Below are 20,059 nucleotides of genomic sequence, written 5' to 3'. Positions count from 1 at the left end.
CAGAAAGCTACTAAAACATATTTAAAACAGGTCATGTGACTACAGTGGTTCAACTTTAATATTATGAAGCGACGAGAATACTTTTTGTGCACCAAAAAAAACAAAATAACAACTTTATTCAACAATATCTAGTGATGGGCGATTTCAAAACGATGCATCATGAAGCTTCAAAGCTTAACGAATCATTTGTTTTGAATCAGTGGTTCGGAGTGTGTATCAATCTGCCAAAGTCACGTGAACTATTTAAGTTTCAAAACACGTAACGAAGCCTCGTTTACTGAAATCATGGGATTCACTTATTCGAAACAAAAGATTTGCAAAGCTTCATGATGCATCGTTTTGAAATCGCCCATCACTAGATATTGTTGAATAAAGTCACTATTTTGTCATTATTGGTGCACAAAAAGTATTCTCGTCGCTTTATATTATTAAAGTTGAACCACTGTAGTCACATGAACTGAGTCTTTAGTAGCTTTCTGGGCATTTGAAAGTGTTAATTATCTTGCTGTCAATGGAGGCGTCACTGATTTCATCAAAAATATCTTAATTTGTAGTCTTACGGGTGTGGAACGACATGAGGGTGAGTGATTAATAACAGAATTTTAATTTTTAGGTGAACTAACCCTTTAATTCAATTTTTTTTTTTTTTTTTATAAAACATTTTACATATATTGTCATATTTATGGTAACTCTTCTCAGGTCACTCGCCATTGACGTGTTGTTGTAGTTATTTTGGACTTGCCCTCGAGTCCGGATTCACTGGTCTCCGATGAATGTTTCCTAATGTATTGCACATGCACACATACTGCGGGCTAAAGCAGAACCACATCTTCTGGACGATCAGATGACTTCCAGTCCATTCCACATCACATTCTCATGACCTAAATCCCAGCTTTTATTTCTTCTGCTTGGCAGGCTTATCCAGGCTCCACCGGTGAGGACTATAACCAGGACAGCACCGGATACCCCGGATCTAAAGCTGGAAACCTTTATCCAGGCTTTTTTAACATGCAAGGTATGTACACACACAGAAGTTTAGTTTAGGGTCCAATTCTCACTATTAACTAGTTGCTTATTATCATGCATATCACTAGGAAATTGGCTGTTTATTAGTACTTATAAAGCAGATATTAATGCCTTATTCTAGATCCCATAATCCTAAATTTAAAAACTACTTTACTAATAATCAGCAGCAGTAAGAGGTTTATTGAGGCAAAAGTCATAGTTAATAGTTAGTTAATAGTAAGAATTGGACCCTAAACTGAAGTGTGAATGAAGATAGCAATGGATTGAAACTCTGTATATAATTTTTGGTTTTGGTTTATCAGATGGACTTCCGGATCATTGGGGTCAGTCTGGATATCCTCCTGTTATGAGTAACTCGCCTCACATCGGTCAGCCGGCCCCGTTCTCCTCCATAAACCCACAGGTGAGCCAAACGTCCAGCGACAAAGACTATTTCTAATGTATTTGAACTGAGTATTGACACTTATCTGTCGTTCGCTGAGTTAGCTACATATCTAATGAACTTTGAAACATGATCTGATTCATTTGGTTAAAAAAATAGGTCCTCAAGATGATTTTTTTTCCCATTCTAATGATCCAGAGATCACAGAAAACATGCAGTTAATTGTTAAATGTTCACCACATTGTTTTGAGAGCTTCATAAAAATAAATTTTGACCAAAATGATTGTGTTGTTTAAATGTGAATTGGAGCATTCTGGAACCATAAAGTGATTTTGATTTATTAAATGTAACGAAATGCACTGTATATAAATGAAAAGCAAGTTTCTACATCTCTGATCAAGTTTCTAAAACTTGGAAATAGGTCCTGATTACATCATCTCCATGTTTTTTTCCCTGTCTGGTGAGTCAGAGACCACAGAAAAAATGCAGCTTAATTACCGCAGACCTTCATGTGGAAAATCAATCGAATGTTTCTAATGTCTGAATGGCAGCACCAGAGCCGTATGATAGATATGATGACAAATTCGACACGTGCTCATGAATAATTTCACGTCTGTGTTTCGCCCGCAGAAGCGCCAGCCGTTGCCCCTGTCGCCGCAGAACTACCCTCTGCACGGGAGCGAGGTCAACATACCCTCCAGCTTCCATTCCTCTTCTGCTGGATACGGCGTTCCCAACCACACGCCGCCCATAAATGGAAGCGACAGCATCATGGGTAAGACGCTCCACCCTGACTCGACCACAAACCAGAGCTTTACTTCTGTGACCTGCTCCCGTTTGAGTAATTCACAGTAATTCACCTATAAACACCAGCTTCATTCTCTGTCAACACAGTAAACCGAGGTGGAAATGCAGGGAGCTCCGGCGCTGAGATCGGAAAAGCTCTTGCTTCGGTGAGTTCTGCGTTTAATCATAAATGTGATATTTCTGGAATTACTCTGTTAAATGATTAAATGTTTTTGGGTGATGTATTAAAAATAACACTGTGATAAACACAAATATTGTCTGTTGTTGTTGTTTTTAGATATATCCCTCTGACAATAACGGCAACAGCTTCTCCTCGACCCCTTCCACCCCTGTGGGCTCTCCTTCAAATGTTGCGGGTGGGTTTCCTGAACGTTCTTCTCTTTGTAAATGGCTCTGTGGTGCCATCTGCTGTGCGACACTGTCAACACTGTTTCAGCCAGCGCTCATGAGGCTGTTCTGGGCTTTATTGACTTCTGTGTTTGTGTCTTTAGCCTCTGCATCTCAGTGGCCCAAAGGTTCTTCTCAGCCTGCTCCATCGCCTGGATTTGAGACAGGACTGCAGGCACCGGTATGTTTAACTGTGTCACCGTATATCAAAACTGTTTGCAAATGACTAGTGTAATCCAAGCTAGTTGCATTGCTTTGAATGTATGACTTTGTAGTCCTTATGAACACACAACTTCATTTTAAACGATTTTACTGTGTGCTGTTATATGCATATGTATGCATGCATGTGTTTGTCTGTGTTTGTATATGCATGCCTGTGTATGCCCGTGTATGCATGCATGTTATATTTATGTATATACATGCATGTTATATTTGTGTATGCATGCGTTTGTCTGTGTATGCATGCATGTGTGTCTGTTAGCATGCGTATATCTGTCTATGCATGCATGTTATATTTGTGTATGCATGCATGTGTATGTCTTTTTGCATATGCATGCATGTGTATGTCTGTGTATGCATGGCTGTGTATGTCTGTGCATGCATGTGTATGTCTGTGCATGCATGTGTATGTCTGTGCATGCATGTGTATGTCTGTGCATGCATGTGTATGTCTGTGCATGCATCTGTATGTCTGTATGCATGCATGTTAAATTTCTTTGTATGCATGCATGCATGTGTATGCCTCTGTATGCATGCATGTGTATGCCTCTGTATGCATGCATGTGTATGCCTCTGTATGCATGCATGTGTATGCCTCTGTATGCATGCATGTGTATGCCTCTGTATGCATGCATGTGTATGCCTCTGTATGCATGTACAAAAATAAAATTTTCATTGGCAAGTGCTATCACATACTGGCTTGTTGTGCATTTGATAAACTTTGCCTCTGTGGCAGCTTGAGTAATTTGTCTTCTTTACAGAGTAAGATGGATGACCGTCTAGGCGAAGCGCTTCATGTGTTGAGGAGCCATGCGGTAGGCACAGACATGCACAGTTTACTGAGCGCAGCCGTCTCTGGGCATCCAGCTGGTGCAGCGGCCCTGGGCTCCCTCAGTCAGGCCTTCGGGCTCGTCAGCCGTCTGCCCGGCCTGGTGAGTGTTAACGTATTACCGTGGCTTTGTTTCAAACCTTACCGATCTGTGGACCGTTCTAAATTCCATTTTATTTTTTCCCCAAATTCTGTTTTTATTCTGCTGTATAATAGCTATGTATTACTTAAACCAAGTTAAACCAGACTTTTATTTTGACGGGTTGTAGTGAAGTGAAATGAAGTGACTGTCAGATGGAGTTCATGTCCTGATATAGTGAGAAGGCAGATGCTCACTATTGAGTGTTGATCAGTGTGTTTGAACACGTCGTCTCCTCTTTTCTCTAGATGTCAAATCTCAGTGATGATGCAGCAGGTTTACCACAGTCCAGCGCTCTCCTGCAGGGACACCACGGCTCCCATCAGGCTCCGCCCACTTCACAGTCCGACGCCTTTACCAGTCAGTGCTGCTCTTTTTCGTTACTGTGGCTTGATTTATATTCATAAATGATGTGCTTTGTGTATTTTAATGGACAAGCATGCAGCAAGATTTTTTGTATCATTCATGCTTTTCATACACAAGCATTCCTGTAGTTCATGGTTCGATTTCCAGTAAATGCATGAACCGATAAAATGTAAACCTTGAAAGTAACATAAGTTGCTTTGGATAAAAGCATCTGCTAAATGCATAAATGTAAATCTGTGAGGCACCAAAATTTCAGCAAGTAGAAATATTTGGCAAATAAAATGGAAAAAAACTCCAGAAAAGCCATTCAATGACCAGTTGGTCTACTAAGATTAATTTAATTTAACAATGAAATTCTATAAATTCAACAATGAAATGGAGTAGAAACATAATTATATCATTATAAAGTTGATATAAAACTGCCTTATGTGCAATTTAAAAGTTTGTATACAACTTATTTTTATTTGATTATTAAATATGATTAATTAACAGATTATAAATAACATTTATTTCCGGTTTCTGAACTTTAATTTTGTTTTCAGTGCATCACTAATGTAAATGTAAAACAGTAAATGAAAACAATGTGGCAAAAACACAAGGTTTACAAAGACAAAGTCCTAAACTCACGGCGTGGGTCGGGTCAGAGGTTGACATTTCGGGCAGCTCAAACAGAACAATTGATGTTTTGAAAGTAACACCGTGACTTATGAGTCTAAATTTAACACCCCAAAAACTTCAACTCATCACCTTAACAGGATGTATTCACAGTGCTGCTGTCACACTGTGCGATCAGCATTTTCTATTGCTAATCTCATCTTGTGTTTGTCTGTCAGGTCTGTCTCTGCCTCGCTCCTCTCACTCCTCCAGCTCGGATATAAAGCGGGAAGATAAGGAAGATGATGAGAACCTGTCTATTGCGGATAAATCAGACGATGAGAAGAAAGACGGAAAAAGCTGTACGCGATCGAGGTACCTGCCGCCCTGTGCACCTTCATTTAATACCAGGGGTTATAAATAAACACTACTGGTCTCTTTGCTCTCCAAGACTGCATTTATTTGATCAAAAATAAAGTAAAAATTGTGAAATATTTTTACAATTTAAATCACCTGTTTTCTCTGTGAAAATATAGTGAATTGTAATTTATTCCTGTGATCAAAGCTGAATTTTCAGCATCATTACTCCAGTCTTCAGTGTCACATGATCCTTCAGAAATCATTCTAATATGATGATTTGATGCTCGATAAACATTTATGATTATTATCAATGTTGAAAACAGCTTTATATTTTTGTGGAAACTGAAACATTTTATTTTTCATGATTCTTTGATGAATGGAACGTTCAAAAAAACAGCATTTCTGTGAAATCAAATCTTTTGTAACGTTATAAATGTCACTTTTTTGCATCCTTCAATTTAATGCATCAATTTAATGCATCCTTGCTGAATAAAAACATTTTTATCTTTAGTACCTTTTGAATGGTAGTTTATCACAGTTTCCACTTAAATATGAAGCTGTTTTAACATTGATAATAATCATAAATGTTTCTTGAGCAGTAAATCAGCATATTAGAATGATTTCTGAAGGATCATGTGACACTGAAGACTGGAGTAATGATGCTGAAAATCCAGCTTTGATCACAGAAATAAATTACAACTTACCATATCTTCACATAGAAGACAGTTATTTGAAATTGTAAAAATATTTCACTATTTTTACTGTATTTTTGATCAAATAAATGCTGCCTTGGAGGCAGAAGAGACTTTCATAAACATTAAAAAGTCTTAAATATTCCAAACTTTTGACCATTTGTATGTAACAATTACACTTGCATCTGTAAATACTCAGTTTACTTGCCGATCCCACTTCCAGCAGCTTCTGACTGGTCCATTTTAAAACATTGAGGCGAGGTAACGCTGAGAAAACACGAGTCGCTCCCTGTTTTCTCAGTGTGCCGTGATTGTTTTACCTGTGAACCCTTCTCACCCCTCTGTTCCTCTGACCCATGAAGTCAAGACGACGAGGATGACGAGGACTTGCCGGTGGAGGTGAAGGCGGAGCGGGAGAAAGAGCGGCGCGTGGCCAATAACGCCCGTGAGCGTTTGCGCGTGCGCGACATCAACGAGGCCTTCAAAGAGCTGGGCCGCATGTGCCAGCTGCACCTGAGCAATGAGAAACCTCAGACCAAACTGCTCATCCTGCACCAGGCCGTAAACGTTATTCTCAACCTGGAGCAGCAAGTGCGAGGTCAGTGTGTGCGGCTGACCTCCGATCAGTGCTCAGGCACGAGCAGAACCGCGGAGATCTGTCTGTGGTCAGGCCGCCTGATTGGGTCGCAAGGGGAGGAGGACGGATTTGTTGCATGAGTGATTTAAATGCATAACGTTTGGGGTTCAAAAGGCAAGACACTATAGGCAAAAACATTTTTTTTTAATGCATTGGTTGATTTAGGGCTTTTTGGATATCCAAAGGTTTTGGAACATTTTTGAGTCATATATTCATATATCGTTTGCCTGATTTATATAGTATTTTATCCCTAATTCTTTTTCTGTCTGTTCACAGTAATTTGATTTATTCAGTAATTAAAAAAAGAGGGAAAGTAATTTGATTTATAAATAAAATAAATTATTAATATAAATGAATATATAATAAATTATGTAATAAATTAATAATTAAATTATAAAAGATATTATTAATCATATAATTAAATATTATTCTATTATAATTGTAATAATAATTATTATTAATGAATATTATGTTTTTTATAATATATATATATATATATATATATATATATATATATATATATATATATATATATATATATATATATAAAATAACAATAATTATTTTTATTAATTAATATTATATTATAATATTATTATTTATATATAAATGATATTTGTGATATTATATAATTTTTTTTTTATATAATACATAAATTTTGTTATTTTTAATATAATTTATAATTTTTTTTATCGGTTTGTGTCTGTAGATTTCAATTACAAATATAGTATTTTATTCCTAATTTTTTTTCTGTATGCAAATCAGTGCATATTTAATTGATATTGCATCATTTGCATATTTAAATGAGTTGTAATGCAAACATTTTTGCAATTATTAATGTAATCAACTTAGAAAGTATAGTGATATCTATCAGTTTGCTGTTGTTGTTGTATTTTTACCCTATTGACCTGTGGTGTCTTGCCTGAAAGGAATGCCTTAGGAACAAGTTGCATTAATCCCCAGAACATTTTCTTTTAATAGTAGTTATCATGCACCAAATTTATCTTGGATGTAATTCCTTTGAGTTACGTTGTGTAGTAGCGTCACTGACGCCTCCTGCCTCCTCACGGCCCACACAGGCGTCTGTTTAGGGTGATTGTGGGACTGTCTGCACTTTCTGTAACTGTGTGCTGGATCTGCGTGTGATTCTGTCTGTCATTTCATCCCTTCCTGTTTTCTGTCTGCTTGCAAGATTCATGCAACTAACAAACTACGATTAAAGCTGGTCGCAATAGTTAGTTAAGCCTAGAGCTGCACGATTCTGCATAAATTGAGATATTTTTTGTTTCCAATATAGATCATGATTATGAACCGACAGCTAAACAAAAAACATGCAATTTACTAGAGCTTCTGACAAAATTGTAATTGCTGCAGTCTATTTAATATGCTTAATTATTCTGGATGAATTATTTAAAAACAATAGGGTTGAGTGATTGATTCAATGACTCACTCATTAATACTTCACTTGTTTCATTACTGGATGAATCTGTGTTAAAAATGAATTTGTCACTGAATCATTCATTCAAGAGATTCGTTCAAAAAACAGTCACTTGTCGCCACCTACTGGTGTAACTATGTAATCGCTTCCGTAGACATCAGTGTTTATAGAGTTTTTATATGTTTATTGTAAGACCGAAATAATGATACCGTGTGGTTGAAGACTATTTGCAAAGCTGTTTCATATCCATACATGACAACGACTCAGAATGTCTGCGATTTATTTATTTTTTTCCAAAGTTGAATAGACACAGACGAATCATCGTCATTTAGGAATAAGATTGCATGGGTGTTTGAATTGAGATCTTTTATCGATTAATCGCGCAGCTCTAGTCAAACCTGAAATGTGCATTTTGTCATTTTCTCAACCTAAGCGAAGTTTTGAAGGATTTTACAGGACTGTCGAGTCCCAAAAAAAGCAAAATTCTGATGTCATTGACGTCAAACTTGCTGTTATTTTGATGTACTGTTATAGGTTTTTATTATTATTATTATTGTGAACTAGCTTTTATTTTTATATTTTCAGTTTTCCTTTTATTTGTAGTTAGTTATTTGATATGCATTTGTCATTTTAATAGTTTATTTAAATATTATATTTATTTTATTTATTTCAGATTTAAATTTTAGCTCAGTTCTAATTATTTATTTATGTCCAGTTAGTTATTTTTGTGCTTCAACTTATTTAATGCAACATTTCTAATTCGTTTAGTTTCTGTTATGTTACATTTTATTATATTTCAGCTTTATTTTAATCAATTTTTTAATAGTTTTGGTTAACTCAGGTGCAAACACGTATTGACGTGAAAGTATAAACAAACAAATGCGCGGACAAGATTTTCTCTCTTAGGCAATAAAAATTTCAGTCAGTTCCTTGTCAAAATTATCATATGATTACAGAAGACATGAACTCTAAAAAAAAACTAATATATAATGTCAAACACCAAAAATGACAAACGAAGTACCATAAATGTCATAACAATAAAAATAGCTGTAAAAAAAAAATGAAACATTTACACAGTAAAATACCGTTTTTCACTGAAACAGTAAAATACCATTAAAAACAATGCATTCTGGGTCATTTTATTTGTTGTTTTCGAGATACTAAATTATAGGCTACTTTCTCGAAAATGACAAATATTACCCAGAATGCATCGTTTTTACAGTATATTACTGTTTCAATGGAAAACGATATTTTACTGTGTACATTTTTTTACAGTATGGACTGTTGTTATGGCGTTTATGGTGCTTCGTTTGTCATTTTTGGTGTTTGACATTATTTGTGTGCGACATACAATTGAAAACAGGCGTCAGTATCCTGATAAATCTCTCTTTTCCTGAAAAGAAACTCGCGAGACATGAGGGTTGAGTAGATGATGCGGTTTTGATTAGTATGGACGCAATAATGCATGCAACCATCCCGATTGTTCCTTTAAATCTTCATACATCTTATAGTTTCATTTTTGTCTGTTGCATGTCCGTAACCCGTCTGAACTGCAGTGAAAAGCTTTTTCCGCAGGCATTAACCCGGCAGATTAGAAGAGACGGACTTGTCCCTTTTGTGTTTCCTTCTTTACCGGTGTAGTCGCTTCGGATTGTGACAGTCTGATTAATGCTTGCATGTCATGTTTAACCCTCTGTTTGCCAGGTTGTTTTTCTTTTTACCCATTTCTCCATCTGTTCTTCAGCCCTTTTTCTTTGCAGATGGCCGCAGTGGTTTTTAGTCTCATGCTGCATAAATGCATCTCAGCAGCGGGATGCGTTTACGATGAGACAGTCGCATTCACCTCATCCTGTCTTCTGTCTGGCTCTCTCAGTGGCAGTGTGTGTTTCTGTTCGGTTCTTGGCAGACGGTGCATCTCTCTCATCTTGCTGTCCTCTCGTCTGTCACTTGCGCTCTTTCGCTCCGTGGCAGTTCCCACAGGCCTCCTGAAATCCACTGACGCTTTAATGCGTAGCGACCCGTCCGTCTGTGTCTTGTTTGAAATTGCGTGTCCGGTCACGATAAAAGCAAGATGCTTGGGATCGGACGTGTCTCCGCTCTCTTTCCGCACCTCCGCTGGATCCTTCACCGCAACCCTCGTTTAACTGGATTCAGTGCAGTTTTAATCGGACACTTCCTGTTTGTCTCAGCATGGGTCTGAATTCAAAGATGCAGAATGCTGGTTTTATAATGTTTAACATGTAAAACAGGATTTGTTTTGCTTAATGACACTAAAGTTATGCAGGGAATTTCAGGGCATTTTAAAGTTGTGGAAAAGTAATTTAATTTAATTTATATATATATATATATATATATATATATATATATATATATATATAGATATATATATATATATATATATATATATATATATATATAATGTGTGTGTTAAAATAATTATAATTTAAATTATATTGTTAATTTTATATATAAATTATAATTGTGATTATTTATAATTTAATATATTATTTTTATATTTTTTATAAATTTATTTTAAATATAATTTAATAGTTTTAAATATATAATTTTATTGTAATATAATTTATCTAATATTATATTTGGTATTATATGCATATAATATAGAAAACATCTAATTATTTTAAATATACATTTAAAATTGAATCATTTTAAATAATAAAAATGTAAAAAAAATACATATATTATAATTTTTATTATGCATATATTATATAAAAAATTTGATATTATTTTAAATATACATTAAAATGTAATAAATTTAAATAATAAAAATGTAAAAATTCTAATTTTAATAAAATTATATATAATTATTTATGCATATATTATAAAATTTATATTTTAATTATAAATTACAATTAATTTTAAAATTAATAATTAAAATAAAAAAACTGTTTTATTAATTGTTATTAATATATTAATAATAATTAAAATGTAAAAATTGTATTTTTTTATTTTTATGTCTTATATAAAATTTTAATATTCTAAATATAAAGTGTAATTTAATAATTATTATATTTTAGCAATTATAATAATTTATATATATCTCCAGAGAGTATGGGAACCATGTAGAGAAAAATCAGCTGTAATTAACAGGTTCTTTAGTAGTTGCAAAGTTCTATTAGAGTCAACTCAATGAAGCCAAGACAGTTAATTTAGGTGTAGAATGTACTTAACGAGGTGATTAACGAGCGCCTGGTCGCCCCTGGCAGCAGCGTGTCGGAGGAGTGTCTCACGGTGGAGGAGAAGGAGCAGCGCGAGCGCGAGCGACGCATGGCCAATAACGCTCGGGAGCGGGTGCGCGTGCGGGACATTAACGAAGCCTTCAGGGAGCTCGGCCGCATGTGTCAGCTGCACCTGAAGAGCGACAAGGCTCAGACTAAACTCATCATCCTGCAGCAGGCCGTGCAGGTGATCCTGGGCCTGGAGAGACAGGTGCGAGGTAGGACGACCCCTCTGTGCCGCCACCGTCCTGCCAAGAATCACCAGACACAGCGCTGCTGCTGCTGAGATTTCTCTTCGCTTTGACTAACCTGTGTGTGTCTGCTGACCTTTAACATCTCTCTTTTACACCTTCTGCCTCTTTTCACGTGATGTACACAAGTAGGATGTCGACACACTGAACATCTGATCGATTATGATTGGAACAACAAAAGATTTCAGAGTGAATCTCACAAAAACATGCCAACATCATATTTCAGCCAAAAACTTGAAAAAATAAGTTTATAGAAAATCAAGCCGCCGTTAGTTACAATTTGTTACATGACATTATTTTCATGACATTTAAATATATTTAGATATATAATTTTTGAATAAATATATATTTATTAATATTTTATAATTTATTTATATTTTCCTGATAAATTGACTTGTTGTAGAAAAGTAAAAAAATTGTTACCTTTAAAAATATATAAATATATAATAAAAATAAATATATATTTATTAATATTTATTTTCCTGATAAATGCACTAAAATTGTTTTGAAAAAATTGTTTTTGTTGTAGTAAATTATGCATTTTTTGACCTTTACAATTTGTTGCATGTGACATCATATAAAATGTTGCGCATATATATATATATATATATGTATATATGTATATGTATATGTAAAAAATATTTATTTTCCTGATAAATGCATTAAACAATTTAAAGAGAAAAATGTTTTTTGTTGTAGAAAATTTAGCTTTTTTTGACCATTCCAGTTTATTGCATGTGACATTATTTTAATGACCATTATATAAATATTTATTATTAAATATATTTTCCTGATAAATTGACCCAAAAAAATTAAAGAAAATTTGTTGCATTGTGTCAATTAAAATATGATTAACAATATATTTTGATTTTTTTATATATATATATATATATATATATAAAACGCACTTATAAATGAATATATTTTCCTAATAACTTCATTACTTTATATTTTTTAATGTATTTTTTTATTTTGTAAGTTATACTTAAATTATATATATTAAATAATATATTATTCTAAAGCGTAATTGTCATTAGATTATTTTTTACTGTACATTGTGGTCAAATAAATTAATGAAATAAATAAATAAATGTATACATTTTTTAAGTATACATTTGACAATGTATACTTAAAAAAAAAAAAAAAAAATTATATATATATATTATATAAGAATACACACACAAACATATACAAGTATAAAAATTTCGTCGTCACATTGCAGTAATGAAAATGAATTTCTCTGTCCGGTCCAGTAATTCTTTCTTTTTGTGATGAATTGTGAACCGGACACGTTCTTCACAGGTTTTTTTTTTTTCAAGCAGCTTGTCGTACTTGTCTAAATCACATCGTGTTTCTTCCTCTCACTTGCTCTTCCATCAGTATTCAAGTGTGGCTTCTTAAAGCTCCTGTACTGCTGTTTGACTGCGAGCGTCTTCATTACAGACTTTAATATCTGATGTCAATCACTGTTGTATTCAGAGCGTAACCTGAACCCGAAGGCCGCGTGTCTGAAGAGGAGAGAGGAGGAGAAGGTCACAGGAGACCCTCAGATGTTGTCTGGTCTGGGTGGAGATGGACACGGCCATATGTAACATTCAGGTGAGTGACTGACTGTTATGAAGCATTTTAATATATTATATTCATGCAGAGGTGTATTACGTGTTCAGTCTATCCAGCTTATTTTTCAATGCAAAACTAAGCTGTTTTCTGTGAATGTGTGAGACTTCTGATTTATTAGCCGCTATGGGGAATAACAAAGTGCAGTAAACTGTTAAAATAAGGTGAATATGCATGTGCGAGGCGAGTGCTCTGTATAAGAATGCGTGTGTGCGCAGACGTGTAGTCTCTCTTTACAAACTGACATCGCCAACTGAGTAATGCAGCCTTTTTAGTCATTTTCACGAATCCATGTGAACAGGGATAGTTTGGAAAAGGTTGTACTCTGTACAAAGAACTTTTCCGTTTTTAGTACATTGTTGTTGTGTAAACGTGAAACTTATTTTCAATTTAAATTCCACTTTAATAACTAAATTACATTTTAGTAAACTGAAAGCCTGTCTAAATAAATAATTTAACTTGTACAATTTAACGAAAAATTATTAAAAGCAAAAAATATAATTTTTATCCGTTTCACATTTTATTTTATTTTATATTCATATTTTATTTTACATTCCCCCAAATAAAATTAATTATGCCTTGGATTCTGTTTTAATTATTTTATTAAGTTTTAAAAATCAAATATATCAAATCTGTTGAATTTTTTAAAAAATTGAATTACGACCTATGAAATGTTTTATTTTTTCAGAAATTCTGTTTTGTCTGTTATAATTTTTTTTTAGATTTAGGATTTAATACAAATTTATTATCAAAAATGGTGGTATTTAATTAATTTAATTAATTTTTTACATTTCATTAAAAGAAATTGTTATATTTTTATGTCATTATATTTATTTAGCAATGTGCTGCACAACAGAGTTGTAAACTCTAATAAACTGTTAATATTACTGAAGAACATGCAGACTTAAGTCTTTTTGTGCTTTAATATTCAGTTTTTTTCTGTTTATTTATTTTCCATTTAAATTTTTTTGGATTCCAAAAGTACATTTTAGTATTCAAAAAGCATGTCTAATTAATTTAACTTTTTCAATTTAATAAATGTATTAAAAGCAAAAAATATATTTTAGGGTCCTATGTATGAATTTTTCCCAAGTTCTATTTTATTTTTCCCCAAATAAAATTAATTATTAAAATTAATTTTTAACTTTTCTGGATTGTTTTTTTTTTTTTTAAGTTTAAATAATCAAAAATAATATCTAATCAATTGAATTCATAAAAACATACTTTTTTTTTTTTTTTTTTTTACAAAAATAGGGCTCTATGAAATGTTTGTTTATATTTATATATATATATATATATATATATATATTTTTTTTTTTTTTCAGAAATTCTGTTGTATTTATTTATTTTTTGTATTTATGATTTAATGCAAATTTATTATACAATTTAATTAATCATTTACATTGTAATCAAATGAACATTTATTTATTTTTTTGTAGCAAACAATGTTTTGCACAAGAGGATTAAAACATGGCTAAAAATAGTCCATACTGAGATTGGATTCATTTGATTTAAATTCATTTATGCTCTTTTTCAAAGTCTTGATGTTGTTTTTGTCTCTACTAGAACAGGTTGATTATTCTCCTCATATTCTCCATTGTTGCAGCTCCTCTCTTCCCAGTCTGTCAGTAACTCTGTTTAGTTCCTGTCTCTATGAAGCCCCTCCTTCTGAAAAGCACAATGTGCTCTGATTGGTCGCTGGAGCGGTGTGTTGTGATTGGTGTTTGGGAAATGTCCCGCCCCTTACCATAACCGCCAGTTTCATCACACTACTAACTAACTCACCCAGGCCCCGCCCCTTTATTCTGTGCATAAAATATTTAATTGAGGAATATTGTGACGATAAACTCCGGATGGAGGCGTTTCAGGAACACTGACGCTGATATAGAGGATGTTTGCAGACCTTTAGTGCTCAAACCGCATCATTAAAGAGATCTGAACATGGAAAAAAAGCATAACGGCTCTTTAAGTTTCCACAACAAACACTGCGGTGGAAATCTGCTTTGACTCTGAATGAATGAAATCCAGCTCACATCTTGAAAGCTTTTGTGAAATGTTCTCTGGAAGCATTTCTAACACTGTTGTTGTTTTCGCTCAACAGATCCTGACGTAAGGAATCTCTCCGTCGACGTGGCCTTATCTTCCTGTTCTTGTTCCAGAGTCCACACACATACACACATTCTTGATTTATATATTATAAACAGATGTGTTGGAAGACTCACATACACACAGTACACTTCCTGGGCCGCTCGCACGGCTCACGAACACACACAATCATGGACCATTGGTGGAAATCACCCATAAGAAACAGCGTTTGGAGGACCGGGACCGTCCTGCTGTTGATGGAGTGATGTAAGGATTACAGTGTGCTGTTATATAGCACACACACGCACACCGACCCATGAGCCTTTGCATTCAACACAAGGTCAAGCTCCGCTGTGGGAACAGATTCTTTTCTCTCTTTTTTAGAACATGTATTCAAGTTCAACTTTCTTTTGTACCGTTTTGTGTTTATGACGTAGAAAGGAAATGAATGGCGACGCCGTTCAGTTTTGATACACAATGTTTTGGGATCGCCACTCATGCGTGAATCCCACAAAACCTGTCGCATTTCACCTCCAAAACCACAAGATTAAGCCTGTTTTTAAGGACATTAAGATTTTTTTTGCATTCTCACATTTTCACAACAAATACATTTGCCTCATTCTCATCATTATAATGTAAAACAAAATTATAGCCGTGATAAATATCAGTTAAACATATTGGAGTATTTGTTGTATGTCCTTTATGCTCATTTAAATAAAATAAAAAAACTTTTTAATTTAAAATACAGTATTTGTTTTACTGTATTACAGTAAAATATATTAAGAATCATAATAATTACAAAAAACATTCTGGACACATTAAGGTGTAAAAAAAGATGTAATTGAGAAATGTGCTCAATTATCATAATGCAAAAATCATAATGGTCCTAAATGTAGGTTTAAATTTTTATATATATATATATATATATATATATATATATATATATATATATATATATATATACGCACAAAAATGTTGATGATTTTTGTTTTTAGATTCTATCAGATTCTTCAGATATTATCTGAAGAAAGTTAACAAAAAAATTTACGAATAAAATAAAATTTATAAAAAATTTATTTTTATTTTTTTATTTTCTTTAGATAATATATATTAAATTCTAAAAAATAAAAATTCATCAACATATTTTTGTGCATATATATATATATGTTTCTTAATTAATTTTTATTCTATTTTTTGTTCATTTTCTTCAGATAATATATATAGCTAAAAAATTCAACATTTTGTGTATGTGTGTATATGTGTGTATATATATATATATATATATATATATATATATATATATATATATATCATATTATAATCTTACAACTAACAAAAAAAATTAAATGGGAAATTATATATATATATGTTGAATCTTTTGATAAATATATAGCTAAAAAAATTATTTTATATATATATATATATATATATATATATATATATATAATATACAGCTATGGAAAAAAATTAAGAGACCACTTAACATTGATTTCTGAACTTGGAGCGGTCTCTTAATTTTTTCCATAGCTATATATATATATTTCCCTTTTTATTTTTATTTTCTGATTATATACAAAAATTAACTGAAAATCTGAAAATTAACACAAAAAAATGTAAAAAAAACAAAAAAAACAAATCAACATATTTATTGTATGTATGTATATATATATATATATATATAAAATACACAAAATGTTGATTTTTTTATATATATATATATATATATATATATATATATATATATATATATATAAAATACACAAAATGTTGATTTTTTTTATATATATATATATATATATATATATATATATAATATATATATATATATAGCAAAAAATATATATCCCATTTTTATTTTTTATTTTTTTGATCATATACACACACATATATAGACATTAAAAAAATGTTGATGACATTTTTTAGATATATAGACACCTGAAGAAAATTAAAAAAAAAAAAAAAAAAATCTGTTTTTCTTAATTTTTTGGGGGGTGAAATATCGGAGCATGTTTTTGTGCGATTCACGGTCATGTCTGCCATCATTCACCAAAGCACCAGAGCTTGTGTTTTTCTTTGTGTATTTCATAAGTATTGGAAAACGCTGGATAATAGTTTCTTTTCGTGTGTCTCATTTACATTAGTAACTCGTTTTTATATCGTCTCAAACTGAACCACACGCATCATCTGCGGAGAAATCCTCAGTTTTTACCCTCGGGAACGAGCGAGTCTCTGAACATTTCACACGTCAGCGTTTTCCTGGCGTTTCTGAGTCCATCTATGAATTTTCTTGGGCTGTAGCTCGAGCTGGACTTTGATTTCGAGCGTCTGCTCCCACAACACAAACTGAATTTGACTGAGTAGTTCCCCAGATCCGCTGGCGATTCTTTGCTGAAGTCGTCAGGGTGTTTTTGTGCATTTTATCAGTTTAACGTGTTGATTCACGACAGAATTTGCTGCCACTTGTCCGTATTTCTACTCGCGGTAGAGAGAAATAGATTGTGGGTTTTTGCAAAGCGTCTGTACAGGACGACCCTGGAGTTTTTTTTTTGTTTGTTTTTTACTTCTTTTATAAAGTTCTGTTAAATGTTTGTGTTTACTTGTTTTTGTTATTATCTATGTTGATTTTAAATGTTAGATAAATGGCAAAACCTAGTTGCTGAAGTATGCCAGGAACAAATTGTGTTTCATATTTCTGTTGAAGCTTTTATAACGGGAGAGCTTGGAAATAATTATTAGTCTTTTTGTTTCTCGTTGTGTAAGACATTAGAGATGCCAATTTTTGCGTTCTCACACAGAAATGTTCCTTATTGTTTATAAGGTAAATAATCACTGTGCAAAATCTGTCAACACCTGCCCAAACCAACGTTAGAGGTTTCATTCGTAGACGTTTTCGTTCCAAATTGAAAGGAAACACAGTACCGAGTTTATCTCTAGAGATCGTTTTGTTTTTCTTCATTAGTACTAACATCGTCTTTTGCGACTAAAAGATGATTATATGAATTATTCTTGTTTATGTATTTCAAAAATGTAAACTCTGAAAGGAGAGAGAGTGGCCTTCCTCATTCTCCGGACACGGGGAGTGATTATGTACTAGTGCCTGCATCGTTTTGTTCAGTTTTATCCTGGAGTCAGTCAGGTTTTATTGAAACGTCACGTCTTGTGGCTTCAACTTGAGAATATTTTATAAATTCACATGAAGAGGGACATGAGAATTCCAGATGTATGTTAAGTGAATTCTTGCTCCTCTGAGCAAATAAAGTACTTTCTTTGTAAACATTGATGTGTTTGAATGAGATCTGTTCTGCACACGCCGTCACTGAGAGTCTGTTTCTCACGCTTCGGGTCCGGGGTTTAGAGAAAAGATGTGTAAATGTGCAAAAATAAATAAAAGTAAGATTAAAGAAGCTAAATAAATAGGTTTGATCAAAGTAAAAATAAATAAGAAATATTTTTCAATAAGTAATAAATTACATTAGAGTAAATAGATTAAAACATTTAAATATAAATAAATAATAAATTAATACAATTTGATTAAAAATAAAATGTTATTTAAATAGAAATCTATTGACGTTTGATTAAAGTAGTTTTAAATAAATAAACTTTAAATAATATACATAACTACAAAATGTTTTGATTAAAATGTTATTAAAATAAATCAATTTTTTTAAATAATAAACTAATACATTATATTAAAATAAATTGATTAAAATAAAACTTGTTTTAAAATATACATTTAAGTAAAACAGTGTTATTTAAATAAATTAAAATAAACTTTGATTTAAATAACAAATACATACCTACATAAAAACATTTGATTAGAATAAAATTTTATTTAAATATATTTTGAGAACACTAAATACATTTGATTAAAGTAAAAAAAAATTATATTATAAAATTATATTTTATATAATTATATTATATAAATTATAAAAATTATATATAATTATAATATTATTTAAATAAATAATAAATTAATACTATTTAAAAATAAAATGATATTTAAATAAAAATATGATTAAAATAATTTAAAATAAATAAACTTTAATGTACATAACTACAAAATGTTTTGATTAAAATGCTATTTAAATAAATGTAAACGATAAACAAATAAATTTGATACAAATAACTACATAAGTAAAAAATTAAATCAAATTTTATTTAAATAATACATTAGATTAAAATAATTTGATTAAATTAAATGTATTTGAATAAAAAGTCATGAATAAATAATAAATTAGTACATTTTATTAAAATACATTCTTTAAATAAAAATAAATATTACATTAACACATTTGATTAAAATAAATTAATTTAAATAAATAAAAAAACATAACCACATAACATTTGATTTAAATAAAAAAAATAGTTAATAAATGTTAATTAAAATAAATTTGATATAAATAACTTGACTAAAACTAAAAAATAAGAGTAATAATATAGTAAATAAATTGATTAAAATAAAGTTTAAATAATGAATAGTTTTGATTGAAATAATTCAATATAAATAAATTTAACCTACATCAGTATAGCTACAGTGAGTAAAAAAACAATGATGTATTGTAATACACGCCAAATATGTGAAGGACCCCTTCCTAAAATATAAAAGATAGATATATATTTTCACATATAAAGATCCATTTAAATACTTTGAAAAATGTATATTATAAATCTGTAAAATATTTAGTGAGTAAAAAGTCTGAACGGTTTAGATTCTGATGCATTCAGTATTTGTAAGGGACAAAAAACATTAATTTTACACACATGACATTTATGCAAATGCATATGACATTTGACCCCCTATAGTCACTTAAATGACTATAAGCCAAAAAATGTAAATTACATGCAAAATCTTTAAGTATAATTGTAAAAACACCAACCTTCAGCTTGTGGTTCAAAAAAACTTGGAAGACTGTATTAAAAATGATCCATCAGGCTTTATTTGTTCATCTTTCAATCTGAATTATATGTGTAACACTTTATTTTAGTGTCCTTGT

General features: G+C 31.6%; 1 protein-coding gene across 2 annotated transcripts in view; it reads left to right on the top strand.

The window, feature by feature from the left end:
- The window catches only part of tcf3a (transcription factor 3a), a 40,211-nt gene extending 24,256 nt beyond the window's left edge, over positions 1 to 15,955 (top strand). Inside the window, exons 9-20 of one of the 2 annotated variants that reach the window (XM_067363690.1) lie at positions 916 to 1,015; positions 1,329 to 1,429; positions 2,039 to 2,183; positions 2,303 to 2,361; positions 2,493 to 2,571; positions 2,707 to 2,783; positions 3,583 to 3,753; positions 4,038 to 4,149; positions 4,989 to 5,124; positions 11,101 to 11,330; positions 12,843 to 12,962; positions 15,082 to 15,955. In XM_067363690.1, coding sequence (XP_067219791.1) covers positions 916 to 1,015; positions 1,329 to 1,429; positions 2,039 to 2,183; positions 2,303 to 2,361; positions 2,493 to 2,571; positions 2,707 to 2,783; positions 3,583 to 3,753; positions 4,038 to 4,149; positions 4,989 to 5,124; positions 11,101 to 11,330; positions 12,843 to 12,955 — 1,323 coding nt within the window. In that variant the 3' untranslated portion in view covers positions 12,956 to 12,962; positions 15,082 to 15,955. Of the gene's footprint in view, positions 1 to 915; positions 1,016 to 1,328; positions 1,430 to 2,038; positions 2,184 to 2,302; positions 2,362 to 2,492; positions 2,572 to 2,706; positions 2,784 to 3,582; positions 3,754 to 4,037; positions 4,150 to 4,988; positions 5,125 to 6,163; positions 6,400 to 11,100; positions 11,331 to 12,842; positions 12,963 to 15,081 lie in introns of both variants that reach the window. The other variant, XM_067363688.1, reaches the window with a different exon arrangement.
- The last annotated feature ends 4,104 nt before the right edge of the window (positions 15,956 to 20,059 follow it).

This window comes from Chanodichthys erythropterus, chromosome 16 (genome assembly GCF_024489055.1).
Source record: "Chanodichthys erythropterus isolate Z2021 chromosome 16, ASM2448905v1, whole genome shotgun sequence".
Lineage (NCBI taxonomy): Eukaryota > Metazoa > Chordata > Actinopteri > Cypriniformes > Xenocyprididae > Chanodichthys > Chanodichthys erythropterus.
Note: the sequence above shows the minus strand (reverse complement) of the source record. Positions and strands in the feature narration are given on the sequence as shown.